The following is a 16,098-nucleotide window of genomic DNA, read 5'->3' as shown; positions in this document are numbered from 1 at the left end:
AGAGGCTGATGCTAGGGAACGTGGAAGGCAAAAGGAAGAGGGGCTGACCAAGGGCAAGATGGATGGATGATATTCTGGAGGTGACAGACTTGACCTTGGGGGAGCTAGAGGTGGCGACAGCCGACAGAAAGCTCTGGCGTGGGCTGGTCCATGAAGTCACGAAGAGTCGGAAGCAACTGAACGAACAAACAATAACAAATCAGTTATATCACACAGGAGAGAGAAAATCACAGAAGATTGTATGAATGGGGAAATACTGAGATTGTCTCATGACCTAGGGTCACAGTAACTGTAATGTGGTGTCACAACGTTTTTCCCTTGTGTGGTTGATTTTTTCCCCTAACAACTAAACTGTGCGTGAGAGTCTCTCCCCTTCCCCACCTACATTTCACAATGGACTTTTCTACACATGGCTGTTACTTTCAATTTCTTCGCAAAATTGAGATCCGAGCACTACATTATTATTATTATTTATTTATTTATATAACACCATCAGTGTACATGGTGCTGTACACAAAGAGCATTTCCTTTCCTGCTTTTCCGCTACATAACTTCTACATGGCACAGTGATATATCAGAATAGCACAAATACTGAATGCTTTGTTGATGAGTACAAAACATTAATTTATTATAATAATAAAAAACTAGCAGGGCATCCAGTGAACCTAAATCCCAGGACATTTAAAACAAACAAATAGAAATACCTGCCCGCACAATGCACAATGGCTACGCCTATGCAATGTATTGCTTTGGTTTGCGCAAAAGCCAGTAGTTTAAACAGTGTTGCTGATTAACCCTGTTATTATAGTGTCAATACCATTACAAGGAGCACTATGCGAGTGATGCTAATTTCCATGTGCGCAAAACAGTTGCTTCAATTCCTGCCACAGCTGTGACAATATGATCCCCACCCTACATACATACATATTTCAGTCATGACCCACTTTACATTTCAGCTCCAAGTCAGAGCCTTGCTACAGTTTTCCAAAGTTTCTGATGTCTCCCCATTGATTATAATGCAGACTTCTGCTGGTGTTTGGCTCTTGGGGCTGAGAATCAAGAGGCAGTTGAGGTGTATGGTTTTTTTTAGTCTGGGAACCTTCTTTGCTCAAAGATTTTGGGAGGTTAATGTAGCTCCTGCAGATTGTGGAGTAAAGGATCTTACGCACACCCGACCTTCTGCCAGTAGAACAATGCCATTTCAGACTTCCCCCGTACAAGCAAATTGTATTATTGTTGACTCTGCATTTAATTCAGGCAGCATTTGCGTCTGTTGTATGTCTTTATTCCTCTGCCAGCAGATTTTGAAATGCATTTATCAGTCAATGTTAATGCAAACAACAAAATGCCAAATAGAAATCAATCCAGCAAGGCTTCATAGGACAATTCATTTCCTTCTACTGCTTTCTCCCAAAGAATATTATTCTTAACATCTTATCTCATCATTGCCACTTATTTTAATTTTAAAAGCTCTTGTCAGATCATCCTGATTCCAGATTATTCTGTTTGGTTGCATTTAGGATGTATGAAACATAGTAGACCAAGAACTACTAGGCAAATTAAAATAGAAAGCCATATTGGAAAACAAAACAAGAACATGACACTTAAAAGTCTTCAGTTACTTTTTTCTGATTCTGCCATGGAGAAAGTTCTTTCAGAAGAAGCTGATTTGGGTGTTACATCTCTTAGCTCCTGGGTCTTGTTCTTTGGGGTGACAAAGCTGAGGAGGTCAACAGCTGTGGCCACACCAAACACCATCTGTTTCATAAAGGAGCTGCCATCTGCATTGTCTGGAAGTACAAAGAGATTGAGAATATTGCTGATGTTTCCAAATTAGAATGAAAGGAAAAGTACAATGAAATGTCTTCATTTAAGAATGTAAGAAGAGCCATGCTGGATCAGACCAAAGGTCCATCTAGTCCAGCGTTCTGTTCACACATGGGCAAATCAGCTGTTGACCCACAAGCAGGACAGGAATGCAATAGCACCCTTCCACCCATGTTCTCCAGCAACATAGGCATATACTGCCTCTGATACTGGAGGTAGCAATATCCATCAGGACTAGCAGCTATTGATACCCTTCTCCTCCAGGTATTTATCTAACCTCCTTTTAAAGCCATCCAAATTGGTGGCCACCACATCTAGGGAGAGCACACACACCCCCATTTCACCCCATTAAAGCAAACGAGCAGGGAATGCAGCAGATCTCTATTTTTATAAACTGGAGGTGCACAACTGTGCATCAGCAAATTAAAGGATAAAAACTCCCCCCTTAAAAGCACAGGGGTGAATTAATAAAGAATCAGGTGGGTGGGTGAGTGGGGGCAATGGTTTGAGCTGATTTCTGTTTTTAAAAATCCTAAAAATCAAGGGATGAAGGGATCAGCTTCAAACTTGGCATGTCTAAAGTTGTACTTAAGAGCTATCATCATGCCAAGTTTCAGCTCTTTATCTTTAAAAATGACTGCGTTGTAAGCATTTTTGTTAATTGCCATAGACTACAATGAAGCAGTTATCTGAAAATGGAACAGAACTCCAAACAACCTTCGCTCTGCACTGCGGGTATCTGATGGTTTTAAAAACATCCCCTAACCACACCGAAACTTCAGAGTTCTGTCGGACCTTCGGATTTTCAGTGCAGAGCGCACACCCCTAGTATTCATTGTGCTACTGCTCTCAACCTCCATGTGTGAGGTATGGACATCTTCAAAGGAAAGCCTACACCAATAAAACTCCACGTGTACAGGCTTTCCTCTAAAAACATCCACATCTGTGGGCATTGCTAGTTGGTGTGTGTGACCTCAAGCAGGGCCAGCAGTACAACCCTGCAGCAGGCATTCCCTTGTGTGACATCTGCACACACACACACACACACACACACGGTTTCCTTCAAGGAGACAAATTGTGTACGTGGGGCCTCAACCTGGAGGGCCCAGTTCATAGGAGCGGCTAGAAAGTGAGTGAAGCTGTAGTTCATGGGTAGGTAACTGGGTGCCTTTCTCCTGTTTTGGGCTGCAGTTCACACAATCCCTGACCATTGGCCATGCTGGATGGGGCTGATAGAGGTTGTAGTCCCAAAAATATGAAAGGTACCAGGTTGCCTATCCCCATTCTATTTTTTCATTTAAACATTTCATTTAAACACACACACACATACCTAGGGAGGTTGTGGGCTCTCCCACACTAGAGGCATTCAAGAGGCAGCTGGACAACCATCTGTCAGGGATGCTTTAGGGTGTATTCCTTCATTGAGCAGGGGGTTGGACTCGATGGCCTTGTAGGCCCCTTCCAACTCTGCTATTCTATAATTCTCACACACATTTTTTGTATTTGTGGTATGTTTTTTTTTAACTACTTACACAGCTCCAGTTCGTGCACAACAATGGCAAAGTGATCGTTTTCCAGGATTTGTGACAGCTTCCCAAGGGTGTCATCTAGACTAATCTGTAGGGACAAGCCAACCATAAAACATGCCAGACTGTTACTAGCTATATTCTAGAAACTAGTTCACACATTCAAGATCTCCCCCATACAAGCAGCCCTGTTGCTGCAACCACATGGATTAAATAAAGTATGTGCTGGGTGCTCCATGTCAAAGACATGCTTGTTCCAAGGTCCTCTTGTGTGCCACTAGCCTCACCCATTGCCCTGCTGAATTTCTTGGGGGAGAGCAATTGTGTAAGTTAGCTTCAGCATGGAGGGCCCAGCTCATCTGTGGAAACAGAACTGTCACAAGTGAGGCCAGTGGAGACTGGCATCTCTGATCTGTGTTTTCTGACAGCAGGATAAGGCAGGGGATAGCCCAGGAGGTGTCCTGACTGTTCACTATGTCATGTAATTGATCCGCAAACTTCCATGAGTGGCCAGTCACGAGTGTGCTATAAATTACTCATTTAGAGACGCCCAATATCTTTTGAATGGTAGCGCTGGGAGACCTCGGTCTGGAAGCAACCCCCAGACAACCTTCTGTCTATGCACCATAGCTGCCTTCCTCCCTATAAGTGCAAGGATCGTGCCTGAAATAGGCGGCACCTGACTGATCACAGCAAGTGCTGTTTTTCCCCTTCCTTCCACCCTTTCTCACATGGGCCTTCTGTTCCTTCAGCTTCTGTATCCCTATGCCCTTGTCCTTTGTATGAGGTGCAACTGAGATATCGAGTACATAGCCTGGATGTCGCTTTACAGATCTGCCAATCAATGTAAGAGGAAATACCTTTGAAAACTGCTGGTAAATGACCTTGAGGACTGGGTCTGAGAACTGGGCACTTCCTGCCAGGATTGAAGAGAGGATGTTGCTGAGAGTTACCATTCCCAAGATGAGGCTTCAAAACAACAACAACACCGATTTATTTATTTTTTACAGTCAGTGTTCTGATTTTGGGTGCTTCTAGATTAGGCTTTTATTATGTCGTCACCCTGCCTCCTTCACAGAATTTTATGGCCAGGCACGCAGATGTCAACATTTTCAGTTTTTCGCCTTCCAGTGTTTTCCCTCCACTTTCCCCATCTTTTCTCTTACTGAAGAAAATACAGTTAAGGTACAAACCTATGTATGCTTAGACAGAACTAAGTCATACAACTGCCAGCCTGCCCCAATCAGCCATGCTGGCTGAGGCATACTGGGAATTGTAGGACTTTTTTCTGTCTGAACTTGCATAAGATTGCACCCTGAAAAAGAAAAGATGGCATAGCTGTACAATGCCTTCTGATTGCTAGTACCAGGACCCCTCCGTCTGGAAGCACCCTTGGAAAATGTGGAATGAATTCAGGTAATTTTAATACCCAGCAGGACATACCTAGAAGGTGCATGACATGATATGCGGGGGGGGGGGGGGAATGGGGGGTTCATTTTCTGCAAAATCATCTGTGGCTCAAGGGATTGGCAGGGTGGCCACCTTTTAAATTAGATCACTTCATATCCCTTATATTGCAACCTAACATACAGAAACTTTAGCAAGTGAAGCTTTTCCTATCACTGATGGCCATGCCAGCTGGGGATGGTGGAAGTTGTAGTCCAACACATCTGGAAGGTACCAGTTCAGGAAAGACTGGCTTAAGAGAATGTCCTCCTGCCCCTTTTCTGACAGCTGGCATCTAGCAGCCAAGTAAGGACCAGGAAAAATCAGTCTCATTTTGTTGCAGTAGGTCAGCCTTCTTCAGCCTAGTGCTCTCCATTTTCTAGGGGACTACAACTCCCACCATTCCTGAGCACTGGCCACACTGTCTGGGGATGACGCCGGGAGTTGAAGTCCAAAACATCTTGGCAGTACCAGATTGGGGAAAGCTCAACTATTTGTTCCTTGGTGGGGTCCTTTCGTCCTCTCCTTTAATAATAATAATTTATTTCTTAACCGCCTCACGACTTGGATCAAGGCAGGGAACAACAGCGAATATAAAACACATAAAAACCCATTTAAAACATAGTATACATGATTAAAACATCCTAAAACATTCTAAAAACATTGTCCTTTCTTTGGGATAATGCAAAGACATTTGTACTTTCATCCAAACCTTTAAATGTAGAAGGATATATCTACTGTCACTCTAACAGGGGAAAAATTACTGGAGTTGCTCTAGCAGTTGCACAACAGCTAGCAGTACAGCTTGCGCCTAATGAAATCGTAAAGAGTTGAGAAACGCCTTGTGAACCACCTTGTGCAGTGGCTTGCGCAAGCAAAATCTAAGCCTTGGATTTGATATTTGCACAAGGCTGAAAACAGGCTTCCCCACAAGCCGGAGATGCTTTGCGCTGGTAGAATGACGCCAATGGATAGTACCCAAAGGAGTCAGTCTTGCTCGCCACACACACAGTTGCTGCACCAGGTGGAGGGTGAAAGTCGAAAGGAGCTATGGGGGGTACAGACAGGACCTGCGTTTGTCCTATTGGCCTTTTGCACTACCTGCCTGTGCACTGGAACACATACGCAGGCAGAGGCATGGGAGGAAATTGAGCTTTGTTGAGTCTATGGGAATTCTCCCTACACAGGCACTAAGCCTGTGATGGACAGGATATTTCAAGTATTTATTTAAAGATCTTCCGAATTATACTAATAATAGGCAATTCCTCATTAGTGCATTTGATCATTAGAATTGTGAAATTCTCTGGCAAACTACTGATTTTTAAAACAAGCATCTAGCTAAGAGCAGCGTTACCCTGATTCAGCCACAACTGGTGCCTGGTCATATCTCTTCTCGCGGAGGATTTCAATTGCCTTTTGGCAGTTCACATCTTGGAGAAGAGTCAGAGGGGCTAAGAGGTTCAGCTTCTGCACCTTGATATTCCACCACCTAGCAGACAAAAAGGACAGCAGGTGTTATGAACACACGGCAATCAGATTCTGCTGTGTCTGCTTCAAACGTTGTTCTGCACACACAAAGCAAAAGAAGATGAGGATGGAGGGCAAGCTTGCCTTCATTTCACTTATTACATTTCTATACCACTCTCTGGGTGGTTTATAAAGATTAAATCCCTAAAAATAAAACATAAGAACAAAATAAAACTATTTACATGCAAAAATATAAAACAAATATACACAATCAACCTTATCATATGCTGTGAAATGCCTGGGAGTAGAGGAAAGTCTTAACCTGGTGCTGAAACTATTGAGAGAGGAAAAGAGAGCTGAAGCTCTGGTGCTGTAAAGTGATCTTTTTCTTTATTCTTTAATGAGTTCTTCAATCTGCTCTACGTGTTTCAGAAATTATCCTTCATCAGGAGCTACACATAAAACAAGTATAACTACAAATTAGACAAGCAACAATTTAAGAATGAAATGTTAAACAGTTTGAGATTAAACACTGAACATCCATATCAGATAATGGCTGAGTTCGGACGACACGCTAATCAACTGGGGGGTAGGGGGGTAATAAGAACAGAATGGGAAACAACCGTTGATTAGCGTGTTGTCACGCGTGTCGTCACTCAGCCGTTATCTATATGGGTGTTCAGTGTTTAATCTCAAACTGTTTAACGGGTCATTAGGATCCCATCATCAAAAGCAGACAACAAATCCAATATTAAAAACATACAATTACACAATAAAAAGCAAATTATATTCAAATTGAGCTTTGATTATTGTGGTTTTGAGTAATCTGAGAATTTTGGAGAGATTTTAAGCTCCATCCGACTAGTGTTTTATTGCATGCTTGTTACTGGACGCTCACAGAGTTTGCTCATGTCCCTCACATGACGTCGTCTGCCTCCCACATGCCTTCTTCTCCCTTCTGGCCTTCCTTCCGCGACAAACTCCCCCTCCCATTTTTTTTAAAAAAAATCAGAATTGCTGCTCTCCTGCTGTTTGCAGGAGAAGCAGCGCCGTTAGAACAGCAGACTCAATGGGCCTCATGCTCATTCAGTACTTCCTCTTTTGAAAGAGGAAGTAACTTGAGGAAGGAAAACACGGGTGGAGAAGTGAGGTAGGGAGTGTGTTAACCCCAGTGTGATGGAGCTTTTAATCTACTTGATTCCCTCTTTTCAACTTTCGTTTTACCAGTTCCCTCATTTTAGAGAAGGAATTCTAAGCCATACCAGGGATAATTTTCTTGAACATCTTCTTTTAGAAATCCATTCTTCACCATCCATTTATCATTCAAAAACTTAGACCTGGAGATAATGGGGAAAGGATGAGATGTTGGGTTAGATATTGCTGTTTCATCTAGTCCACCTTGAGCTGCATTTTCCAACCTTCAGGCCATGCAGAATCTTTAACATTAATTACTGATGGAAAAGATAACAGTTACAGAATGCATATGTCATAGCTTAATAGGAGGAAACTGATTGTGTCATTATTTACTAAGAGGCCAGCAGTAAAGCTGAAAAGTAAAATAACAAGCAAAAGTGCACCTGCTTATTGTGTTACATTGGTTAAGATGGTAGAAAGATGTGTTCAAAGGCACAATCCTAGTACAATCAGAGACATAGTCCTATAAATTTGAATGAATCCGGATTGTCACCTGAATTGGCAACAGCAGAAATGCAAAAGCTATTGAGGTTTCTGTGATTAAATTAAACAATCAAATGAAAAAGAACCATGGGGTAACATCTAGTTCCAGGCAAAGAGTTTTCTCTTCTCTGGGGCCTTTGAACGTCATCTTAATTTAATCATTTAAATATTGATCTTATTAACACTCTGGTCTGTGCTTTTATGGCAGATGGGATGTATTTTAAAATAACCCTTTTAAGTTATTTAGTTCTCTGCAATCAGGCTATTTGTTGTGTTCTGTTTTTTGCTTCCATATTATTTGGGGGTGGGGAGGGTTAGTGTATATCTTGTTTGTATTTTATGGATTCTATGTTTTATTTGTTTGAAATGGTTCAATTGTATGTTGGCCAGAGAACTCGGGTTATTGGATGACTAACAAATATAACAAAGAAATACATTGTTGAAGGAGGGGAATGATAGAGAGCCAAAGGGTTACCTGCTTCTCTATAGAAAAAAAAATGGGAATAGAAGGCGCAAGAATGGAAGAAAGCCAATAGCAAAACAGGTGACATTAAAATTCGTGTGGACTGCAAATGCATGCAAGACCAGAAACAGTAGACAAGGAGAAGCACATCCGATCCTGGCAAGCCAAAATAAAAAGTGTGGGGGGCTAGAATAAGGAGAGCCATGCTGCAAATACTTTTTCTTACATCACTTCTCTCATTCTCTATGCTGGACATGGCAACGAAACATAAATCAAAGCTTTGATTTAGGAGCCACATTTGAAAGTGTTCACCTATGAACCCCTGATGTTTAGGAAGGGAATGATTTTGGGTGCACTACTTGAGATGCTTGGGGTGGGTGGGAGAGATAATTAGCTGGATGTAGATGCTGAAATATGCATTTATTTAGGGTGCAATCCTACGCATGTTTCGACAGGAGAAAGCCCTACTATTCCCAGAATTCCCCAGCCAACCACTAGAACAACAGTGTCCACTAAAATTGTGTGTTTGTGGACTGGAGTCAATTACCTACTGCACCCCATGACCCATACACTTTGTATACATATACAATCTACAATTGAGTTACAATCGATGAGGGATGCTAACACGGAATTCTCAGCATGGCCAGTAAAAGCAAAAAATTAATCCCCATATTTTACAGATGAGGAACACTGAAGCTAAGAGCTAAGCAACTGACTCAAGATCAGCCATTGTTTTTAAACAATAGCATTTGCTATTGTTAAAACTATTGGGAGTTAAAACCCCTTGGGAATGTAGTGCAAATCACCCAAAGATCTACAAACTACTTTCTGTCATCCCCTGTTCTAGAAGAACTTGGCCTCACTATCTTTTCAACATATATTAAAATCAGAAACTGTTGATATGAAACACCAGGACAGGACTGGCCCTACCATTAGGCAAAGTGAGGCAACTGCCTCAGGTGGCAGATGCTGGATGGGGCACTGGCAGGAGCCGTCCATTGCTCCCCTAGAATCTCCTGAGCTAGCTTGCCCTACACCTTCAGTGTGGTACAGGGTGCTATCCTGTGGCTTGAGTTGAAGTAAAATTCAAATGTAAGTCCAGTTGGATCCTGTAGGTGGACTGGGGGAATGGGGAGCTGCCTTGTCCTTCACCTTAGACAGCAAAATGTATGGGCCACCACTGCTCCAAGACTTTGAGGGCTATAAAACGTTTACATCACTTTCAGTGGAGACTGGTGGTTCCAATGTCATTGGGTGGTAAATCCACTCTGGGTTTCAGTCAGAACCAGTCAGGACTCTAAAGGAGCTGCCCAAGGTACTTCACATTACGGATAACTTTGGTAGATTTCTAACTCATTCTGACCAAAAACCCGGAGCGGATTCACCACCTCACTGACTTTGGAACCACCATCCTCCACTGAACACTTTCCATGTGATAATTTTACATAACAGATGTGCTCTTTCTTCTGTACCTAACTGCAACTAATTGTACACTGGATTATTTCTACAGAATTACAAGTATTTGATATCCGTGGAATTAGACCATCATAAAACTCACTCATGGAAAGGGCTGAGTGCCATAGAGATTCCTGCTTTTCTACAGACAATTGTTAAAACAATTTCTCTGCTGCAATTAATGTGATGTTAATGTGATGTGAGAGCCACAGTTCAAGTTCTTTACCCAACATACACAACTGAAAGTTTTCAACTGATGGACACCCATAGAGGAAAAGCCAAAACAAAAGAAGACACTCTCTTACATGTAGTTCCTCACAGAGTCAGGTAAGAGGACAACACAGCGCTGACCCTCTTTGAGCTGCTTGGCAGCTTCCACAGCCACAGCCATTGCACTGCCCGCGCTGCCTCCTGCCATATAAAGAAGAGACCAGACACATTACTCGACATGCAATAAAACAAGGCCCTAGTAGAAGGTCAGAGTAGAACACTGGACACAGATATGGGCAGAGAAACCTGGTCATGCTAAAGGTCCACTCAAGGCCAAGTTTTGTAGGCCAAGTTTTGATGCTCTTACTCATGCTCCAATATAGAAAAGGTATTTCTACAGAAGTCATGGGACCTCTTAGAGCCAAACTAGATGAAACAGCGGTAGGGTCATCTCTTTAAATATGGCCCTACCCACTGAACAGTGGGTCAGTAAAGGCCCAGTTGAAAAGCAAAAAGGAAGTGTAAATAGATGGTGTTGAATCCCCCCATCCCCCAACTGAGCTTTATATGTGGTTCTGGTCTGTAGTTTGGCCCTTATTGAGCCTCTTAGAAGACAATGTAAATGTTGATAGAGTCATCACATTTTTAATGTAAAGATTCCCTGGAATGCATAAGGACATTTTCCGTTGTGACACCATAGTCCTGTACTACTAATAAGGATCCAGTCATGGAGATTTGCAGGCCCCATGATGGTTTTGAATCCTCCTCCTAAACATACATTGTGGATGAGCAGAGAATCCAAGGAGTTCATCTTGAAGACCCTTGTGCCACAGCCTGTGGGATTCAGATATGCATTGGATTGGGTCCATCTCTAATGCAGTGGTTCTGAAATTCCCCACCTCTGTGGACCACTTGAAAATTGCTGGGGGACCTAGACAGACACGTGCATACTCACAGACACAGACAGATATTATTCTACAAGTCAAAGCACATGCATAACTCATACGAAATGTTTACAAGCATAGGGAAAACATCTTATTTTCCACCCCATCTAATGTATCTACTACTGTTCTGAATACAGCATGGAAGGCAACTGCACAAGATCTACAGGTTTCTTTTGAATGTTACGTGTCACATCTCTACTTCTGAGTAACACAAGACCTCCTCTACAACATGCAGAGGTCACTGATCATCACTCTTGTATGGGTTTCAGATGAGTTATGTGCGAGCTTAACTTGTGACATATGCACCATTCAATAGAGACCTGTGAATCTGGTTCAACTGCATTCCACACTGTATTTAGAATAGCAATGGACATGTTAGTGGGGTAAGGCGTTTCCCCATGTTGAGTACAGTGTTTCCCCCACACTGAGGTCTGAGTGCTTGGAAGACATGATCTGTACAACAGAAGCACCACTTTGCGGAAAGACTTTTGGATGTATACATAGGGCAGAATCATGCTGCCAGCAGGCTACAACGAGTTAGCGGTTCTTAATGCAAGGTCAACAGAGCTCACAGAAGGGAACTCTGCTGACCTTCCCTGATCCGGAAATGAGTGTTTCTGTTAGTTTCCGGGGTTACTTTAGGGAGTGCTAACTCCCCGTAGCGCTAGCAGTGCATCCTGGTAGCGCAGCAGAATGAGCGGGAGTGTGACAGTGGCATTGTATAAGGCCCAGGTATATTTATTGCATGAAAATGAGGATCGTGTGTTTACATCATCCCGGGAATTGATTTCTTGGTTTAACTTTTATGCCCAGGACCTAAACCATGCTTTCCCAGAAGATGTCGGCCATTTGCAAAGGGGATGTAAAAGTAAGCAAACGTTTACTGATAGGCATAAGAGTCTCCAGCAACGCTTACCACAAAGCAAGCCTTCCTCTCTAATCAGTCTACGAGCCATCAGAAAGGAGTCTGTGTCATTGCTCTTGCACCACTGATCTATCACCTAAAAAGGAAACAAGATGAAGCTTAGGGGTTCAGGGAGAGCTGGCCCAAGACATTTTGCCACCTGAGGCAAGCACAAGATGCCCTTGTCATTCCACATACAGAAGCCAGCTGGACTAGCAGCTGAGTCTTCCTTTAACGCTGGTGAGGGGCAACACCCTCCGCCACATTAGACAGCTGTGGGCTACTTTAGGGTGTGGGGGGCTGGCTGTGTGGCACACAAAGTCCTGTTTTCCAACAGGGGGAAGTAGCCAGAAGGCTCAGGAGGAATGGTCAGAGGGCTGCTGCTGCTGCTGCCCACCCCCATATTGTGAACTGAGGTGGCTGCTTCACTCTACCTAGTGGTAGGACCAGCCCCGATTTCAGGAGTTTTCAGGCACCTCTAGTACATGTGAAGCTGGAGTCAGAAAATAGGTTCTTCAGAGAGTTGTAAGCACTTTCAAAGAGGACCACTTTAAAAAAAATTTTAGGGGGCATTCCTAATTAGTCTATGGCTGGCTGGACAATGCTGAGAGTTGTAGGATTTTTTTCTGTCTAAAGATGCACAGGATTGCATCTTTAGTAATTTGGGGTTTATTTTGTTTTTAACTAATTGTTGATAGCTATCTTGAAGGAAAGGCAGGATATAAACATTTCAAATCAAATAATCCAATCAATAAAACTCTCGCCTGTGCTAAATAGGGGTTTTGGGGGTGTTGTTTCAAAGCCTGCAAAACTCTTGTGACCAGAGGAACAAAAGAAGTATATGCATATATGATGAGAGGTGATGCCTCTCTCACATCCCTTTCAGCAAGGCTGCAATCCCATGCACACATACATGGGAATAAGTCATAAAAACAAAGGAAAAGCCGTGCTGGGCCAGACCAAGGTCCATGGGAAGCCCACAAGAATGACCTGAGTGCAGTAGCACCCTCCTGCTCATGATCCCCAGAAACTGATAGAGGCATACTGCTTCTGGAAGTCCCAATGAAATCAGTGGGATTTACTTTCAAGTAAACATGGAAACGATTGGGCTGTTAAAAAAACGATTGTCCATCTCCAGTCACAGAACCTGGTTGCAGAAGTGATAACACGGTGCTGCTTTGATCAACATCAGAGTGTTTTTCTTGAAATTTTGCTGTAAAAAGCCATACTATAGATGACTTCTGGGTCTCTCCTCTGATTAGGATTTTGAACTCCACTAGTTGAAGACACGTATTCCTGTGCCTCCTGATGTTTGTCACATTGCCACTTACAGATCTGTCAAGGACAGTTGGGATAAAGTCGTGTCCAATCCCTTCCACCTCCATTGTCGTTTCCTCTGCTGACACTGTGTTCAGGGAACTGGGTAGCGCAACAATGGAGCCATCGGGATCCACTCCAACAATCTGTGAGGGAAAATGAACTAATCAAGAAGAAGAAGAAGGAGGAAGAGGAGGAGGAGGAGGAAAATTAGAACTAGGAGGAGGAGGAGAAGGAGAAAAAGAATGTCCAAGTTGAAAAGGTATTATGGGGCACAGAAATAAGCAAACAGGTAGGAAGTGCCAATGCCAAAGTAATATTAACATCATGGAGGAAAATCACCACCACCACCACCCTGCTCCTCCCCAGGAATGTCTTACAAGCTCTGCCAAATGGTACAAAACTAGCCGCCGCCTCTGGCAGTTGGATACGATTGACCAAAGCCACATTTCCCTATTCTTGAAACAAAGAGTGCTTCCAGACTCGATGTTCTCCAAGGTCCCTCCCAACTCTCCAAGTCTAAGGCTTTCACATACTTTGCATTCAGGACATTTCTCCTTCATTTTTCTGGCAATACCAGTGATGGTACCTCCTGTGCCAGCTCCAGCCACAAACATATCGACTTTGCCTGCAGTTAAGAAAGTGGGGGGGGGGGGGGTAGGAAATCAGGTCTTATCTAAAGTTTCAAAAGGCAAAATTTATATCTACTCCTATAGAACAATAATTATGGTCCACTGACTGTAAGAACAGTATCCCACAACAATGCACAAGTATTTGAGATGCTGGTGTTTTAATCAACACCGGCTGTACTTCATTGACTGAAACTTCCCAGTTTGTCTCTTCATGACGATGGACAAGCAGTTACGCTTCACACTTTTGGGCATGTTTACTCTGGGGCTAGATCTACACAAGTGGTTTTTATTGGTATTGAAGTGGAGGGAGAAAATAAGCAATTTCCCCAGCCTTGGGGAAATCATGTATTTTCCTCCTTCACTCTAATGGCAGCTTGGATTAAGAGGGCCTTTAAGGCCATGATTGGTGCATGTTTTCCAGGGCCTCCAGAAAGTTGAGAATTCCCCCAGCACCTTCTGGAAGTCCCGGAAAGTGTGCATCTCCAAGTGCTTGGCTGGGCTGGCTCCCAGAACAGAGCCGGACTATCAGAGCTGAACTTGCGGGGCAGGGCACCCCACATGTCCTTCACTCCCTAAATGTATTTCAGTGTAAAAGGTAACAAACACAAGACTGTAGCCTGCACCTCAGGGTTTTCATGCTTCTACAACTAAGGCTGGAGTTAAAATCGCAAGAAGAAACATTAACAATCTCAGATATGCAGATGACACCACTTTGATGGCTGAAAGCGAGGAGGAGCTGAGGAGCCTTATGACAAAGGTGAAAGAAGAAAGTGCAAAAGCTGGGTTGCAGTTAAACCTCAAAAAAACCAAGATTATGGCAACCAGCTTGATTGATAACTGGCAAATAGAGGGAGAAAACGTGGAGGCAGTGACAGACTTTGTATTTCTGGGCGCAAAGATTACTGCAGACGCTGACTGCAGCCAGGAAATCAGAAGACGTTTACTTCTTGGGAGGAGAGCAATGACAAATCTTGATAAAATAGTTAAGAGCAGAGACACCACACTGACAACAAAGGTCCGCATAGTTAAAGCAATGGTATTCCCCGTAGCAACCTATGGCTGCGAGAGCTGGACCATAAGGAAAGCTGAGCGAAGGAAGATAGATGCTTTTGAACTGTGGTGCTGGAGGAAAATCCTGAGAGTGCCTTGGACTGCAAGAAGATCAAACCAGTCCATATTCCAGGAAATAAAGCCAGACTGCTCACTTGAGGGAATGGTATTAAAGACAAAACTGAAGTACTTTGGCCACATAATGAGAAGACAGGATACCCTGGAGAAGAGGCTGATGCTAGGGAAAGTGGAAGGCAAAAGGAAGAGGGGCCGACCAAGGACAAGATGGATGGATGATATTCTGGAGGTGACAGACTTGACCTTGGGGGAGCTGGGGGTGGCGACAGCTGACAGAAAGCTCTGGCGTGGGCTGGTCCATGAAGTCACGAAGAGTCGGAAGCGACTGAACGAATAAACAACAAACAACTAAAATCATGAGGTATGCAATTCAACAGTGAGAACTGATCCTAGTGGTTATGGCAATCACCATTTCTAAAGGCATTCTTGCAAAACTAGGTACACAGAGTAGAGTAGCACAGTTAGCTCTAAAAAGGATGCATAATAATAACAGACTGTGCTGAAAAAATAATCATGAATTATACCGTCACATTGTTCCAGAATCTCTTCTGCTGTGGTGTCGTAGTGCGCCAATGGATTGCCTGCATTTCGGTACTATTGTTGCAAAGAAAGAGAGACAAGGGCATGTTTCAAATGGGTGAGGGACAAATGCAAATCTAGAGAGCTGGTTGGGGAATATGGGAGTTGTAGCTCAACACATTCAACACAATCGGCACCAAATATAGGCTGCTATAGAGAGCAGACAGATGAATAAGAAGATTTAAACCCTCTCTCAAAAAGTGATACAACTGGTCTTGCTAGATGAACAAAAGTTCTGGTCTAAACCCCCTGTTTCATAGCAGCTCCCACCAGATGCCTCTAAAAAGCTCACAAGCAAAGGTAATGAGTGACAACATTGCCACTAGAGGCTCGTTTGACTTAGGTGGCTGAAAATGCCTTTCATAAGCCTTGGCTGCTCTGCCAGCTGCATCTAGACCTAACTTGGATGGAGATAACTTGGTCACAGAGCTCTTCTACTTGAGGCTGTTAATCACTGTATCTACTTTCAATTTCGTTGCAGAATTGAGATCCAAGCTCTACACAATTACATATCGCCCCATAG

At 43.3% G+C, this 16,098-nt stretch overlaps 1 protein-coding gene across 1 annotated transcript in view; it reads right to left on the bottom strand.

The window, feature by feature from the left end:
* Positions 1 to 1,088: 1,088 nt before the first annotated feature.
* The window catches only part of LOC134399494 (cystathionine beta-synthase-like), a 34,982-nt gene continuing 19,972 nt past the window's right edge, over positions 1,089 to 16,098 (bottom strand). Inside the window, exons 7-16 of the mRNA XM_063127552.1 lie at positions 15,521 to 15,590; positions 13,773 to 13,864; positions 13,251 to 13,382; positions 11,932 to 12,016; positions 10,167 to 10,272; positions 7,529 to 7,603; positions 6,154 to 6,288; positions 4,214 to 4,322; positions 3,360 to 3,444; positions 1,089 to 1,790 (exon numbers count right to left, since the gene is read on the bottom strand). Coding sequence (XP_062983622.1) covers positions 1,615 to 1,790; positions 3,360 to 3,444; positions 4,214 to 4,322; positions 6,154 to 6,288; positions 7,529 to 7,603; positions 10,167 to 10,272; positions 11,932 to 12,016; positions 13,251 to 13,382; positions 13,773 to 13,864; positions 15,521 to 15,590 — 1,065 coding nt within the window. The 3' untranslated portion in view covers positions 1,089 to 1,614. The remainder of the gene's footprint in view (positions 1,791 to 3,359; positions 3,445 to 4,213; positions 4,323 to 6,153; positions 6,289 to 7,528; positions 7,604 to 10,166; positions 10,273 to 11,931; positions 12,017 to 13,250; positions 13,383 to 13,772; positions 13,865 to 15,520; positions 15,591 to 16,098) is intronic.

This window comes from Elgaria multicarinata, chromosome 5, assembly GCF_023053635.1.
Source record: "Elgaria multicarinata webbii isolate HBS135686 ecotype San Diego chromosome 5, rElgMul1.1.pri, whole genome shotgun sequence".
NCBI classification, from domain to species: Eukaryota; Metazoa; Chordata; class Lepidosauria; order Squamata; family Anguidae; genus Elgaria; species Elgaria multicarinata.
This window is presented reverse-complemented; position numbering and strand designations above follow the sequence as displayed.